Genomic DNA, 17,741 nt, shown 5'->3' on the forward strand with positions numbered 1-17,741 from the left:
GTGCCCCGAGTTAAAATCTGCCCCTGTAAGTGAGAACGTTTCAGAGTAATATTTTTATTAAAGTGAACAACTGGATATCTGAAAAGTAACCAAGTTCTATATAACTTTGAATACATGTGGTGGAGATGCCGGAGTTGTGTGGTGTTGTGTGATTTCTTACATTTGAATACATGTGTGTGGGGAGACTGGCAATGTCAGTTTAGAGATCTTTGATGATCAATGGCAGGATGTTGGTTGCCCCCCATTGACTGTGGCTATAAACAATGAACTGAAGGAGGTCCAGTTTAAGATCTAATCTTCCTGGGCCACCACTGCTAAGAAAGCCAAACCTTTTCCTGGGATCTTCATCGAGCTGAAGCTTCCTCATTGTTATTTAGACTTTCTAATAAAATTATCAAATATCCCAAATGAAATCCTATGGGCTGTGACAGTGGGAAACTATCCCTCCAAATCCTTCTCGGCCTGTCTGTAGCAAGAGAGAGGGAACTAATCTCTTAATGATAAGGAGTGCTGTGGAGCCAGGACTTGCACAGCAATTATTAAAAAATAATTTCACTTAACTTTTTATTGGCAGCCGCTGGCTAAGCCATATCCATGTTGTGAAAACCTGCGACTTACTCTGCACAAGGCAGGCCAATTCCTGGAAAGGGTCCAATTTTCAGGCATCCTATTTTTGCAGAACGTGGCTGCCTGAAATTGGCCCTTTTTATGCCCGTTTTACACCATTAAAATGGGTTCAACGAGGAACAATTTCTACCCTAGTCTCAATGGAAATTTCCAAATAAAGCTTAGTAATAAAGAGTAAAAGAAAGTGAAGTTATGAGCCTTTAACTAACAACACAATGAAACACAACAATTCAACTTTAAGCTCCCAGCATCAGCCTCGATCAGCTGCTGCTCCATGTTACCTCCATTTTATAGTGTTGTAAATTAGATTCTTGGATTCTAGCGAATAACTGCCAGAATTTAAGATTCATGGGCCTTGAAATTCCACAATGGGTTTTGCAATCTCCTGCTAAGATAGCCACCAAGCAATTAAATAGAGAATTCAGAAGAAACTTCTTTACCCAGAGAGTGGTGAGAATGTGGAACTCGCTACCACAGGGAGTGGTTGAGGCAAATAGTATAGATGCATTTAAGGGGAGGCTAGATAAGCATATGAGGGAGAAGGGAACAGAGGGTTATGCTGATAGATTTAGATGAGGAAAGACGGGAGGAGGCTCAAGTGGAGCATAAACGCCGGTATGGACTGGTTGGGCCGAATGGCCTATTTCTGTGTCGTATATCCTATGTAATCCTATGTAAATCTGGAAAGAGATTGGTAGAATCCTATGGCGAGTCATTTTTAAACCTGCAGCCTGGGTGGTAACCTAGCAGATTGGATAGCCCGCCCTTTATAGAACATGCTAGTTTTTTGTTCCATCAATTCCAATAGCATGAAAGTCAGGTGGGTTCCAGCAGGGGTGGGCGACCCACTCCACCAGGTTAGTGCTCACGTGACAAAGCGGGTCGGCAGTTAAAATCATGGAAATTAATAGCACGTCAGGAGCATGCCATCTTCCCACCGACTTCCCCATTTCACTGCGGTGCATTTTGAGGTGCACCACGGACCCGCTCGGGAGAGGCAGGAGACCTTGTTGACGTATTAAACTGCTTGTCGAAAGACCTTATCTGCCTTTTGAACATCAGGTTTTGGCTTTAACTTCTTGTACATGGGATTCAGGCACCTCGGGAACCTCGCCTGTGAAGGGGAGGTGGAAGTTCAGTGGCCATTCTGCGAGTCCATTAAGTGACAACTGGAAAAAGCACATAAATCCTCACACATTAAACTTGCTTCCTGGCCTAATGGAAAGGCTCTTGCTGACTCCATTGTGTGCAGAGATTTAGCTGTCAGGAGTTTGCAGGTAATTTCTGCAACCTCAGAAGCCACTCTCACCACATTGCCCGTCACTATGATAACTTTGAAGCATTGGGCCTCTGATCTCCACTTTATCTGCCATCTGTAGATCAGCATGTGTGTCACTAATGCTGGCTCACCTTGAACCTCAGAATCAGACCAAGATGAGCCCCAGTGCCAACAACACTAGCCACACCAGCAGCAGCAGCTACAACACCAACAGCAGCAGCCACCACACCAGCAGCCTTCTCCTTAATGACCTGATGCTCCACAGGAGAGAGGGGCACCACAGGGCTGCACCACACTGGAGGCGATATTCCCAACACAGGGTTTAAAGGCAGAGGATGAGCTTCCTGGACATGACTGAACAGCAGTCCTTCAGGAGGCTCAGGCTATCATGCCAGGTCATCGCAGGCATTTGCAGCTTATTGGAACAAGACCTGCTGCCCAGATAATCTGGTGGACACTCCTTACCAGTGGCTGTCAAAGTCACCACCACCCTCAACTTCTTCGCCTCAGGCTTCTTCCAGGGATCTGCAGCAGACATTTGCAGGATCTCGCAGTCGGCCGACCATAGATGCATCACCCAGGTGACTAATGCCATGTTTCACAAGTCAGCCACTTATGTGAACTTTGCCACTAATGAAGCCAGTGTTACTGAGTGGACGCTCGGCTTTGCGGTTCTGGCTGGCTTCCCACAGTTGCAGGGCATCATCAATTGCATACATGTCAACTTCAGGGCACGGCACATCACCCAAGAGTTTTGGTCAACTGCAAGGGCTTCCACTCCCTCAATGTGCAGCTAGACTGCAACCATAAAAAATAATCATGCATGTGTGCGCCAAATTCCCTGGCAGCTGTCATGACTCTTTCGTGCTGCACCAGTATACCCTCCCTCAGCTCTTCACACCACCAAACACACTTACCGGCTGGCTGCTTGGAGACAAGGGCTATCCATTAAAGACTTGGCTCATGACACCCTTGAGGAGGCCAAGCCATGAGGCTGAGGAGCGTTATAATGAAAGCCACATGTCCACCAGATGTGTCATAGAGCAAATAATAGGCATGCTCAAGATGCGCTTCAGATGCCTTGATAGATCTGGAGGAGCCCTTCAGTACACACCAGCCAGGGTCTCCAGAATCATCGTCATATGCTGCGTGCTGCACAACATAGCGCAGCAGTGAGGACTGGAGCTGTATGAGGAGCAAGGCTCTGAGCGCACAACCTCTTCAGAGGAGGAGGAGCAACATCTTGAAGATGAGGAGGAGGAGGAGCAGGAGGAATTGATGACCAGATGGCAACAGCAGTGGAGCACATTGCTGCTCGGGAGCTCAGGGGTCGCCTCATCATTGCCAGATTTACTTAACTTCCTGCAATGCACTCATATGGCTGCCACATGCTGTGACAAGCTCTCCCCCGCCACCCCCAACAACACCATAACGCATCCCTACAATGACCAAGCCATTCCTTTTACACTGATCACCATTGCTGGAGGTTATGTAATGTATCACCATTCGCTCCAACTCACAAAGCCACTTCCAAGGTAGCAGACAAAAATGGGCATGACCGGAAAGTGGTGAAAAGAGATACTTTTATATGTGTGATAACAGTAAGGGAACCTTAACAATAGCACTTCTTTATACACCCATGTGCATAGCCTTGTGCAGTTAGGACTGTGGCTTTTTCCTTTCACAGGTCCTTCTATGAGGTGCAACCCCATGGCTTCAGCAGAGGTAGAGGTAGGCTGCTCACTTCCCTGCTGCGACTGCGTAGACACTTTTGGCGGATGTCCTCTGGGTTTTGGAGCCTGTGAGGGCCCCGCCAAAGACTGCTCCTCCTGCGACTTTGCAGGGGCAGACTTGACCAGCGCGATCTGAGGAAGCATCTGGGGCTCTGACTGAGGGAGAGGCAATAGGGCAGAAGTGGGAGTGCTTTGAGTGGAGCCCCCACTTCCATGTCCCCTCATACCATCATCCCTCTCATGGGCCACCCACACTTCCCTGCTACCAAGGAGCTGGAGAGCAGCTTGCTGCACAGCAGTGGGGCCATGAGGACCCAAGTTAATGTTTAGATCGCTCCTAGAGAGGAGGACTAGGAGCCTTTGCCATCTGTTCTCCATAGCTAGTATGTGCTCATGTGAGTGGCGCATTAGCTGCTCCATGCAGGTGGCTGTCCTTTCAATGGAAGAGCACATTGTCACCATCACCTGTGACACAGTGGTGCTCATGTTGGAGAAGGACGCCTCTATTCTCTGCACATTTGCAGACATCACAGCTGCAAAACCTGTCAGAGCCTCCTGCATTTCCTGCTGCCTCTCCAGGATTACCCTCTTTCTCGATGGCCGCTGAGGTCAGAGTCTGCACCCTCCAGTGAGGTGTCTCCACTGCTGTCCCTGTCAACACCATGTCTTCTTGCTCACTTGTGAAGTGTGAGACACCAGGTGACAACACTAGTCTATCTCGCATAGGACGCACCGAGTTGTGCGTATCTGTGCTGGTGCTGGGTGCACTTGGGTTTGCTGACAGTGCACTCTCAGAGAATGGAAGCTCATCTGAGGAGTCATCTTCCTCCTCCTGCTAGACCATGGGAGGTGGGGTTTGGGGGGTGGGGAGAGAGTAAAGAGATGATTTAGGAATGTTATAATAAGAATGGGTAACAATACCATTATGCACACGATGAACATTCACTGGCTGCTGAAATTAGTCACCATATGAGTGACTGCTGTATGCTATGAGACTGTATGAGATGTAATTCTGTCACCAGGCTGCTGAGAGGTCCCCCTCTCTCCATCTCCCACCGCCAGCAACTCAGCAGCTCTCGACACCTCCAGGGCCACCTCCTCTTCTGCAGTCAAAGTACTGAAGGCTGGAGGGCCAACTCTGGTTCTCTCCATCTCCTGGTTGTTGTGGGCTCTCTTCTCCTGCAAAGAGGGAAAGAAGCGAAGTCTGAGTGAGTGTGATGGAATGAGTAAAAGGAATGTGTGGGTTACATCTGTAGAGGGTGACTATGAGGGAGTGTGGTACCAATGCCAAATGGCCTCATTCCGTGGTGTTACTCGGTACGATTACATTAGATTGAGGTTGAGTGTGAGGGGTGGTTAGTCAGATGGGGATGTGAGTATGTACGTAGAGAGAGAGGGGGAAGGGTGGACGTGCAAGGTATGTTGGTGTGAGTAATGATGTGCAGGTGTAGGCTTGGGAAGACAGAGTGATGGGGATGTGGTGACAGGCACAGCAGGATGAAGGTGAGTGTGGCTTTGCACTGACCTTTCCTGATCTCATCAGATCATTGAATCTCTTCCTGCACTGTACCCATATCCTCCTGATAACATCCCTGCTGCTCACCTCAGCAATTTCAAGTCATGCTCTTTTGGTCTCTTGGGGAGGTCTCTTCGGTCCATCAGCAGGGAAGAGGACCTCCCTGCGTGCAGTGACTCCCTCCACAAGAATATTTAGGGAGTTATCCGAAAGTGGGGTGCAGCCCTCTGTCTTTGTGAACTCATTTTTATAACTCTCAGCAAGAACCCACTCCTCTACAATACTCCCTCCACACTCCTACATGAAACTTCAATTATGATGTGGCCAAGGCTGATTTAAATATCCCTGCTGGAAATGAGTCATTGATGACATCATCAAACCCGCACCATTTAATAGGGTCGGCAAACGTGCATGACATGTTCAATAGGAGCCATCAATTGAAAGTCGCAGTGGAAAACATGCTTTTCTCATCTACGGGCTCCTGACCCACTACACGGCCCGCACCCACGCATCCCGAATCCAAGGTAAAAATTCCGGCCAATGTCTTCTGAAGTGAGGTTGGCTCCCTGTCTCTGCAGATGTGGGGTGTGGATGGCAGTGGGAGGGGAAACAACATTTCTCAAGGCATTCTGTCCCACTTGACATCCCTCCGCAGGAGCCCTTGTTCCTCCAGATATGTCAGCTTGCAGGATTCCTGGTGGCTGTGCTGGACGTCAATAGCAAAGCACATCGGGTGGAGTGTAAAACTGCTGATTCACTACCGCCTGTTTCGTGCTAGCACCGAAAACCAATTTCACCCCTTCGGCATCCCAGCCACCCTCTTTAACTGTTTAATTACTGAAACATCATCTGGAGTAATTATCAGACTTGATGGCTAGAAGATCCTTTATTCATTACTTTTATCTCAGGGGCAAATTCACAGTGGGTACATTGCTAAGCCCAGGGATACCTATAACACATGCAGGCAAGTCAACCTATCAGAATGTGTTCAGAACAAACCATTTGTAAATATTATATTGTATTCCTGTCAGAACGCCCAAGATGTTGTGAGCTCTTCTGTCTTTATGCAAGGCCCCCTACACTCCCTCCCACCCTGCTGGTCGCATTGACTTCTCACAACATGTACCCCAATGACTCATGCTTGACAATGCTGCACGAAGCCCACTAGGACACCATCCAAGTCACCAGTTTTCATGTATGCGCATGAACAGTGAGTGCAGCCAGTCTATTCTGCCATGGGCCACGTGACAGCACAGTCCTACAGTATCCTCGTGTTAACCAAACACGATGCCGACAATGGAGTCTTAAAGTAAATTGCCAGGGATAAACAGACGGGAGTAAAGCCCATTGACCCAAAGAGCTACTTGGAGTATAACACACTCTGATTTCCTGGAATTCACACAGGCTCACTCACACAGGCTACTGCTTGAATGAAATCTGACCCTGGAACTTCCTTAACCACAAACCCAGGGGCGGAGTCACCACAGCTGCAGCCTCAACACTTTACAAATCTGGAAAATGAAACTTGAATCAGCTCCAGATAGCCCTGAAGCCCTTATATCATCACTGACGTGCTCATGGACAGTGACTGTGGGGAACATTTGTTGAAGCAAAAAGAATGATATATCAGCACAAGTTTTCTTTTATCACGAGCAGATCTCTTGTGGTGTGGCTTTGGTTAGCATGACGGGGTGGGGGACGGGGATAAGTCCCGGGGTCTGTAAACATTGTTGAGGGGTTTCACCTAGATTTTGGTATCAATGGGATTGTGGAATGTGGGGATTGGTTTAACAGGTGGTTCCTGGTGTCTGGCAGTAGTTTCCGTGGGGTGGGTAGTACATCTCTGTAGGGTGAGGCTTGTTCCAGCACAGGGGCGAGGTGTCGATATCTGTCAACACTGTGGAAAATGGATACTTGGAGATGGCAGCCTGGGGCGAGTACAAGAGTCTGGAGCACTGAAGATCCAGAACTGGGAATGATTCCAGGTTCTGGCAGCACTAAGAAGTGGGTAGCACTGGGCGATGTGCAGCTAACTGCATGGGAAGAAGGGAGAAGGTAAGAGAATCTGCATGGAGTGAGGAGTGGCCACCTGGAATCTGATAGATGTTGGCAGATTCTTTCTTGACAGCCCTGTGGTAGTGTCCAGGATTCTGGGAGTGTGGTGGTTTGTTCACCTGGGTCGGTCATCACTGTGGTGGAGGGTCCTAGGGTGTGAGGAGTATGATGGGTTCTGCAGCACTGGAGTGGACCCAGGGTATGTGAAAAAGATCAACATCTGTGGTCTCTTTGGATGGTTTTATTCTTTGGGGGATTTGGGGGACATCGAGGTCCTGGGGCTTGGAGGGACTAGCAGAAGTGTCCTAGAATCTAACAACACTGAGAGGGAGATCCTGAAGCCTAGTGAGAATGGAGGCAGCAGGTCAGCTTGGTTGAGACGGGATGCACGATTTCAGGCGAGGCCAGATGAGGGTGGTGGGGATCAGGAGCTGGTGTCAGCATCATGCCCCTGAGGAATTTCCAAGCCAGTAAGTTTCATGGGATGAAGGTTTGTAGAATCAAGGCTTTATTGGATATGCACAGCTTCTCTTGTAGTTGTCTCATGTTCATCTCTTGCAAACAAAACTTTCACCACAACAAAAACTCCCCTTCCATTTTAATGATTGTCTGACTGTTTGTCCGACATCCAGTTCTGGATGAGTCAAAATTTTCTCCAGTTAAATATTGGGAAGACCGAAGCCATTGTTTTTGGTCCCCACCACAAACTCCGTTCCCCAGCCACTGACCCCATCCCTCTCCCTAACATCTGTCTGAGGCTGAATCACACTGTTCGCAACCTTGGTATTATATTTGACCCTGAAATGAGCTTCCGACCACATATCCGCAGCATAACAAAGACCGCCTACTTCCACCTCCGTATCATCACCCGTCTCCGCCCTTGCCATCTGCTGCTGAAACCCTCATCCATGACTTTTTTACCTCTAGACTTGACTATTCCAATGCACTCCTGGCTGGCATCCCACATTCCACCCTACGTAAACTTGAGGTCATCCAAAACTCAGCTGCCCGTGTCCTAACCGGCACCAAGTCGCGTTCACCAATCCCCCTTGTGCTCGCTGACCTACATTGGCTCCTGTAGGGGGTTTTGTGTGTGGTGTGTGCCCAGTCAGCTCTGTCCCTGACTGTCTCTGAGCGGTTCGAATCGCTCCGCACCCCCTGGGTTCTAGGCACCGGACTTAGGTACAGGCGGCGATACAGAAAAACGAGTAGACAAGTGGTTCGGTGCAAGAAAACCATAATTTTTATTAAAGACGGAATAAAACACAATATTGAGAATTACTAAGCTGATTACAGGCATGTAAAAATTAATACACTTATATGGGAATGGGGAACACATGGCACATTGAGGGAAACAAATACATTACAATCCCCTTATCCTTATCCCACCCCTATACCTAACTAGATTAAGCTATGAGTGGCCAGGGGTTTATGCTCACCAATTCGAAACCTGTTGACCTTTAACGGTTGTGATTTTTGGGGTCCGTTCTTGCTGTCCTTTGGGGTATGCTGTCGCCACGTGGTCACAGGGCATGGCGGTGGAGTTGTTTATGCGAATCACCCTCTTTTTCCTCAGCTAATGTCATCGTTGAGCCGTGTCTTCGTCTTCTTCTTTCTCGGGCGGTTTAGTCGCTGACGAGTTTTTAAAACGGTTGGGGCTCAGTTGGCGGTTTATATTGTTAAACTGATTTTACTACCCATGTTTCGAACACCAGTTTATTCGTCATGGACGCTGCTGTCCATGCTTCAAACGCCAGTTTATTCATCAAACGCCAGCTTATAACTAGGTGTTTGGCCCCCAACGCGTCTTTTCGCTGCCCTTCTCTGCCTTTATTGGTTTACCATATTCTTCATCTCATCTCGTCTCGTCTACCCGTTTGTGGTCTGTGTGTCCTGTGTGTTTTCGAAATTGGGTCTCGTTCTCCTCCCACGTACGGCCCTTGGTGTAGTAATGGGCGTCCTTGGTGTTGAGTGGCACGGGGAGTGAGAAGAGAGCCCGCCATGAGGCCAGGGCATGAGAATGAGCGGCAGGAGGCCAAAGGCCAAGCGATAAGAGGCAAGAGCAAGAGCGCGATCACTACCGATGGGCCTACAATTATACCCGGTTCTTCATTCCTTATCTGCGCGCCAAATCAGGTCAGTCCTTTGTCTAACTTTTGGCGGGCTCGTTTAAAATGATTACAGCCATTTACTTTAACGACTTCTGGAGTGGTTGTCTCCGTGCTTAATGGCCTCGATGTCCTGGCTGTTTGTCATTTATGAAACTTAATTGTCCTCATCCTGGCTTGATGGCTGCTGTGAGCTGTTACCGATTAAATATGCAGAAACCTAATGGCCTTGATTTAGGCCCATTCTAACCTGATCTGTTCCAAGGTGAATGAATGCATATTCTGTGTTTGCTTAACTGTCTGGCTCCACAAAGTCTCTTCACAGATTCATGCATTTTAGGTTTCGTTTCAGGTTTTGAAAAGTGCCTGCCTGTTTGCAAGGCCTTGCTTTTTAAAATCCTGTACTTTTGGTCACGAGGTTCCAGAAGCCATTTTGGGTACCCTTTTTACCAACTTGTCCATACAGGGTCCCTTTATCCATAACTTTTGGGGAATGTGGGAATTTTGAGAACCCTACACTCCTGGTTAAGCAACGCCTTGATTTCAAAATTCTCATCCTTGTTTACAAATCCGTCCATGGCCTCGCCCCTTCCTATCTCTGTAATCTCCTTCAGCCCCACAATCCCCGAAATATCTGCGCTCCTCTAATTCTGCCCTCTTGAGCATCCCTGATTATAATGACTCAACCTTTGGTGGTCGTGCGATCTGTTGCCGAGGCCGTAAGCTCTGGAATTCCCCCCCTAAACCTCTCTGCCTCTCTACCTCTCTTTCCTCCTTTAAGACGCTCCTTAAAACCTACCTCTTTGACCAAGCTTTTGGTTACCTGCCCTAATTTATCCTTATGTGGATCGGTTTCAAATTTGTTGTCTTAAAATACTCCTGTGCAGCTCCTTGGAATGTTTTACTATGTTAAAGGCGCTATATAAATACAATTTGTTGTTGTGTTGATCAGTAGCAGCCCTTTAAGAGCAACTGCATCACCAGATTCCCCACTTCCCCAGCAAATCCTGCTGCTGATTAAGCTCCTGGTCCCATTTTAAATGAACAGAGTTTGATTTACAAAATTCTACGAGGACAATCCTTCTCCCAACCAGCACATACTGGGGTCGGATTTGAGAGCCCTCGATTGTTGTTAACGGGGTCGGTAACGGCCTCGATGTGGGGTCGATCTGTAGTTAACACCAGCAATGTGACTGGCTCCATTGTGAAATAGTCCTACTGCCGGGTGACCAAAGCGCCTGCCTGATTCAGATGTTAGGTCCCTTTTTAATATGGAAATCGGGGTCTTATAATATAAATAGGAGCCCAATTGCCATTTTTGGCAGGAACTGGTCGGAATCAGTGCTGTGCACAGGTGATGGAAGAGTAAAGACCCTCTAAAGGTAAGTGTTGAATTGTTTCTGTGGCCCCGGGTGAAAGATAATCTGGGCCACTGCCTCCCTGCGAACTCTCAACATCCGCGACCGTGACACCCCACCCCGCCCCCGTAACTTACCTTGCTAAAATCAACTCTGCTTTGATATTCAGGCTTCAATCTGGCGAACTGCATCAGATTGCCTGTTTGGCGCCCCACAGTCCGCTTGCTGAATTTATGACATGAGCCTATTTGCATGGCTGCCCAAATGTCAACATTTGCCGCATGCTCTCATGCCATAGGTTTGCACAGCCCTAATCTTCCTGACATTGTTAAATTGGACAACTAAATCTTTCATCCATTATTTAGATACTGTTGCATACTCTGACTGAAAATACATTGCAGATGAAAAAATCATCACATCGAACATCCACAATCAGAACATGAGCTTTTTAAATGAGCAAAGATATTTCTCAGCTGTGCAACTTGTATTATCATGTTAGAAGATGCCACATTTCCTGTAATTCACAAGTTTCAGCTCAGGGATGTCCTTCCTTTTTATTATAATCCCAAGCATCAGTGCCAAGTCTGTAAAGTGACATCATCCTGTTTGTCAAATGTGGAACTGAATTATTCTGTAGCCGATCTGAAACTGTTGATTTTGGGAAGAATGTCTAATGTACAATTAATCATACCTTGTAATATGTGATTCTCTGCAAAGTCGCAGCCCCATTTTAACCCTGTGTCAATCATGGCTCTTTGAATAAAATATCTCTGCAGGTACAAGAACATTGAAGGTATTTCTATTCCTGAGATGGAGCTGCTGCATCATCAGGCTGAAAATTCATTGCAAGTGGCAACTGGAACCAACTTTAGAACTACATTTACACCATCGCACCTTTCACCAAAGCTGTAGCAGGAAGGTCCAAAGAGTCACAACACAAAGTACAGCCAGTGAAAGGAAGAGATATTTCCTGGAAATCACAGGCTTTGGCTCCATTGTCTGGTCTGCGCTTTATCTTATTATAGTGAGAAAAATCAGTGTTAAATTACATTGAGGATTTCCCCAGTGAGTCAGGTGCAAAATCTGGAACTGGATTATTATGCAGCTCATCTGATGCTACTTGCATGGAAGACAATAATAAAAAGCATCAATTTATCTGGTCTCAACCCTATCAATGTTTAATTGTCTGTCACTTAGAGTTGTTTAAAAATAAGAGGAAGATATTTTCAACACCACTCCATAAGGACTTGATTAGATGATCTTTGACATGAATAATCAGAAATTGGGGAATAATTCAATTTCAGTGGGTGCACAATGAACAGTAGTGGATCAGCTGCCCGTTATAAACAGTGCCTAATTCTCCTTTCCAGTGACTGCAATGGAAAGAAAAATCAGGCAGGATATATAACGGGTGACTGATCCGCTACCACACTTTTCGCGCCTTCACCAAAGATGAATTTTATAACAGTTTTCTTAAAGTGGCAATTAAATCTTTAAAATCTAGACATAAATAATTCACCAATTATCACGACAGATTATCTGCCTGTTGCTGCTGTAAATGATGCACAAGTTCTGAATATATTTAAAACTGCAAAAGTGAAAGAAGGCCTGACTCAGGAGCAGGGAAAGTCCCTTCCACAGAAAGATTGACAGCTTTCACTTCTCAAGATTTTGCAAAGTGAAAGTAGAGGATCTCAATAAATAGGAGCTCATTGGACCTCTCTTCAGCAGAACTTCATTCAACAGAGAGAGAGTCACTGAGGGAGACGGAAGATCCTTCAGCAGAAATCTATTCAGCAGCACAAAGTTAAAGATGTACAGAGCAGCTACTGTAACGATGCTCATCCTGATTCTGTGTGCCATTACTGCACAGGGTATGTTGACATTTTGATCTTGTGTTTTATTTCTCATTGCACTGTAGTGTGAAAAGGAGTCTTTTCATTCAGTTACTGATCCAGCTATATATGTCCCAGTGTGCTGTTTGTTTATGCATTGAGCAATTAAATGGCTGCAGATGTTACATCTTATTGATAATACAATGTTGTTTTGAATACTGAATTCTCAAATATAGCTGCATTCAATAATTTGAATCCCCATTATCCTAAAGCTTTAAGTTTATGAAAGATTTTCTTCCACATTTTTATAAAAAATATACGACAGTCATCTCCAGGTTAATATAATAATTAGTTTGATTAGGATTAGTTTGGACAGATAGTTAATATTTCCTTGTGGACAATGTGTGGAATAAATGTAAAAATCTCAATGCTGAAAGCAGGTGCCAGGATTCTCTCCATGTCAATTGATAATTGAATCTAAGTTAAATTGATATTTTTACAGGTATTCCAATCCCAGGAACCCAAGGACGATGCCTGTGCACTCAGACAAGCTCCAATTTTATCCATCCGAGGCTCATCCAGAGTTTGAAATATATTCCCAGAGGATCGCACTGTGAGACACTGGAGATAATGTGAGTAAATGTGTCAGAACATCACCGTTAACTTTCCCCTTGTGTGACCTCGATTTAAGAAGTTGTGCTCATTATTCAAATCTTTTTGGATCAATCACGGTTTGTTTCTGAGGCAGAGTCGAAGAATTTTCTTGTAATATCTTTACTGAATTCTCACCTTTCAGTGGGAAACATCCAATTTCTGTGGATTAGATTTTAAAGGTTCACCTTCTCTTCACAGTGTCACCAAAACAAATGGGAAGAAAACATGTGTGAATCCTGATGCCAAGTGGGTGAAGATTATCATAAAAGCCAAGAAAGGTTGGTGTTTTTTGTTTGTCAGAGTTCAGACTTTGTGTGTGAATAAATGCAGAGACAGTGAATTGTTTTGTCACCATGTTTGTCCTCTCCTCCTTGGCCAAGGGCGTTGATTCCTCTCTGCTGCACATTCCCACAGGCTTTTGGTGCATTCTGGTACTTTTCCCAAGTGACCATCATTTATGTGTGAGCCGTGACAGTCAATAGTCGTAAGCCATTCAACCACAGTTGACAGCAGGGCTGAGCCCTACACTGCCCTCAAACAGCATCCATATATGGTAAATCCAGGAGTGGAGGGTCACTGGATAGCATCAGGTGCAGGATTGCTGGGTGATTTTATGCTCCCTAACCCACAATGCTGAGACTAATTGTCGTACCTTTAGTACCCATCTGAAATCAGCCAATTAAGCACAGACGAATGATTGAAACAGGGACCTTAAGAATATAAGATTTAATATAAATCTTCACCACTTTCATTTCCTTTTCCTGCTGCCTTCCTTCCGTTATGGTCGGCTCCATGATTTTTTGCTCTGTTGTCTGAAGGCTGTAAGCTGCTCTAATGCATCATTTTTTAATTATCTGTTCTACTTTAGTCTTTAACGTAATATGTCCTGCAGACACATCGGAACTGAGATTTTAAATGCATATATTTTTTCAAGTTGTACAGAAAAGTTGTTAAGGATAATCTAGACCATCTATTCTTCCAATTTTGTGTCATTCACCATTTTCAGAACTCAGGATTTAGTTCACCATTTACTGACTATGCATTATTCCTCGAATGTTCTTTATTCACCAAATAATTCTTCTCTCTCCTTCCCCGTGCATCCTACATGTTAAAACCATACTGCAAAATCACTGAATTGTTAACAAAATTGCAAGCGTCAGCAATGCTGCGCAACTTGTGTAAATATCAGTTTGATAATTCTCCATAATTATGTTGTTGAAGACATTGTGCATTTTATTAAAGTAAATATCTGCAGTTAGTGGGTAAAAATAATGTTATTAATTTTATTATTTTATTTAATTTCAGGTGCCAGACGACACAACTGAGAACAGAAGCCGCAATGGGCTGGACTCGATTCCACACCTGGGTGACCTGAAGTACAATGAACGTTGCAATGAAGGAAGCTCTGTCCAGGGTGTTAACTCTCTGAGGTCACCTTCTGATAGTTTGTTCAAATACTTTCTCATCAGTGTTTTCTGAAAATGATTTCACCGTTTAACCCTGGCACACGCTAATTGTTTACCCACGGCTGAAGAAACTATTCTGACCTTCCTTGTTAAACTTTGTGCTAAGACTGAGGTTTCGTTCACAGGGTGTGATGTGTTTGGTTATTTAGGTAGACTCTGGTCCAGTTACAAGTTGCTTTGTGACTGAAAACAATTTGTTTACAATGCTCCATAAGCTCCAGAAAAGGTGTGGGTACAGGAGGAAATAATAATAGACTAATAATAATAGGAATCTAACTGAGACAGATAATGTCAGTTGTTAAATTTTTGTGTTTGAAACAGAGTGGGACATGATGCTAGTTTTGGAATAACTCAATTTATGCAATTCCATGAATATATTGTTCAAAATGAACTTGTAATCATTTCTTTATCACACACTACCTCCTCACTTCTACATGTTTTACCTGGAATGAGAGGCTGACAATCCATAAAGGTCCAAGTTAGAAAAATTCTCCTTTGTTATTTCCATTACAATGTTCTGGAGTAAGATTGGAATGAAAGATCTAATAAATTAAATAAACACATTCCTTCTATTACTTTTTGATATATTGTAATGTTACATTGTTTCAAACTAATTTACAAGCCAAATTTGGGGAATTTTTTCTTTCCTGCTGAAACCCTGTTGATATTCTCTGTGATATATTGACGGCAGAATATAGAGTAGATAAAGGATTTTAATTGTTAACCAAACCTATTCCCAGATCCTGTTTGAATGAAAACTTTATATGAAAATACAAGAGCAATTCCGTGTCACTAACATTGATGCCATTTTACTGCAGTGTTTATTGATCAATGACATTTTAACTCGAATCTTGGGTTTTTCCCTATAAACATCAGACCTCAGGATCCATCCAAAACTGAAGTTTGTGGATGAAAATTCACTGTTGAAATGATATTATGTGTAAATGAAGTACATTTTAGAAGGTAGTGCTGCTTATATGATACGAACTGGAAGAAATGACATTTGTAAATAGAACTAATCTCTGTACAGTGATCAGTAGAAATGTTTTGTACTGAGAGATTTTTCACTGGCTGGTCCAGTTGAATGAAAGTCTCAAAAGATAATTGTGTAAAAGTTGTGTTGAGTATAAGGTTGTGTATCACTGAGGAAAGTTGCTACACGTGACTGAATTGTGTGTGAATGAACCTTTTGAGCGTTTTTGTACCTTTATCCCCAAATGTATTTAATTGATTAAAATCAACTACATTTCTTATGAAGAATGTATTGTCGCTGTTTCTCAATCATCAGCAAAACAGTTGTGTGATTCTCTAGTAGAACAATTTAATGGACTGATTAATAAAGAGCAATTTGTTCAGGGTACGCCTTGGAGAATGATAAAAGGTGCAGGTATTTGCAGTGAGACAGATTTCAGGACAAATTCTGCAAAATCTCAATGGGTTTTGATGGTATCTTTAACTCACTCCACCCGCTGCGAGCGGGGTGGATGGGTTGTTATGATGTCATGTCGGGGGCGTGGGTGGGGTGTTCTCATCCCTGCTATTGTAACTTCTCTCAAAACAGGCAGACGGGGTCTGCTCTACAGTTAATGTCAACTCAGGAAATCAGGAGGCCCGCACAGGGCCAAATCATACAGCCAGATCATGGCGGGGATCAGCAGTGTGGCCGGACGAAGCCATAGTAAATAGTTTCATTCATCTTTTCTGAGGATTCCTTGTGGGTACAGGGAGCTGGAGTGTTCCCCCAGATACTCCTAAGGAGTGCTCGGGCCTCACTGCCCCTGCCTTGCTTCTCCCTCCCAGCCGCGCTCCTTTAAACCACTTTCCCCAACCCAGCACTAACTTTATGCTTGGGGTTCATTCGCTCGGGTCCTGGTGGCATCAAGCTCCCACCTGAATTCCTGCTCCTGCCCATCGGCTCTGACATCACTCGCACCGGTCTCGAGCAGGAGACAGTGCCACACTAGTCAAATGAAGCCCGGATATTGAAATGGCCGGAGCTTCACACTCAACTCTCTGCGGGGATTTCCTGTTTCTGTGCCATATATCTTATGTAATCCTTTGTAATTCTGGGAAGAGATTGGTAGAACCCTACGGCGAGTCATTATTAACCTTGCAGCCTGTGTGGTGTCCTAGCAGAGTGGATAGCCCGCCCTTTATAGAACCCACTAGTTTTTTGTTCCATCAATTCCAATAGCATGAAAGTCGGGCGGGTTCCAGCAGGGGTGGGCGACCCACTCCACCAGGTTAGTGCTCACATGACAAGGCGGGTTGGCAGTTAAAATCGTGGAGATTAACAGCGCGTCAAGAACGCGCCATCTTCTCACTGACTTCCCCATTTCACTGCGGCGCATTTTGAGGTGCGCCACGGACCCGCTCAGAAGAGGCAGGCGACCTTGTTGACGTATTTTACTGCTTGTTGAGAGACCCTTATCTGCCTTTTTAACATCAGGTTTTGGCTTTAACTTCTTGTACATGGGATTCAGGCACCTCCGGAACCTCGCCTGTGAAGGGGAGGTGGAAGCTCAGTGGCCATTCTGCGAGCCCATTAAGTGGCAGCTGGAAAAAGCACATAAATCCTCACACATTAAACCTGCTTCCTGGCCTAATGGAAAGGCTCTTACCTACTCCATTGTGTGCAGAGATTTAGCTGTCAGGAGTTTGCAGGTCATTTCTTCAACCTCGGAAGGCACTCTCACCATATTGCTAATCACTATGAGAACTTTGAAGGACACTTTTCCATATCTAGATAATATCACCATTGCTGGTCATGACCAGGAGCATGATGCCAACCTCCAGAAATTTTTTGACGTTCTCTGTCATCGCAACTTCACCTTAAATGAGTCCAAATCTGTGAAATCAGTACCATCAGACAACTTCCTTGGCTACTGGATGGGCAACGGTGTCATCAAACTGGATCCGGAGTGACTTCGTCCGCTTCAGGAGCTCCCTCCCCCTACGAATCTCGGCTCTCTTCGTCGGGCACTCGGCATGTTCGCCTATTATGCAAAGTGGATACCCCACTTCTCCGACATGATCCAGCCCCTGCTTCATGCAAAATCATTTCCGTTGGAGGCAACGTCTATTTCAGCTTTCAACCTCCTCAAGCGACA

General features: G+C 45.2%; 1 protein-coding gene across 1 annotated transcript; it reads left to right on the forward strand.

Moving 5' to 3' along the window:
• Window positions 1–10,613: 10,613 nt before the first annotated feature.
• LOC147123112 (interleukin-8-like) lies at window positions 10,614–15,891 on the forward strand. Its single transcript, XM_085966748.1, has 5 exons — window positions 10,614–10,700; window positions 11,453–12,550; window positions 13,014–13,143; window positions 13,364–13,443; window positions 14,471–15,891. Exons 2-5 carry the CDS (start codon window positions 12,490–12,492, stop codon window positions 14,488–14,490), a joined length of 291 nt encoding a protein of 96 aa, XP_085822874.1. The 5' UTR covers window positions 10,614–10,700; window positions 11,453–12,489; the 3' UTR covers window positions 14,491–15,891.
• Window positions 15,892–17,741: the final 1,850 nt, after the last annotated feature.

This window comes from Somniosus microcephalus, chromosome 2, assembly GCF_052327205.1.
Source record: "Somniosus microcephalus isolate GS21.2 chromosome 2, FLI_Smic_1.0, whole genome shotgun sequence".
Classification (NCBI taxonomy): domain Eukaryota; kingdom Metazoa; phylum Chordata; class Chondrichthyes; order Squaliformes; family Somniosidae; genus Somniosus; species Somniosus microcephalus.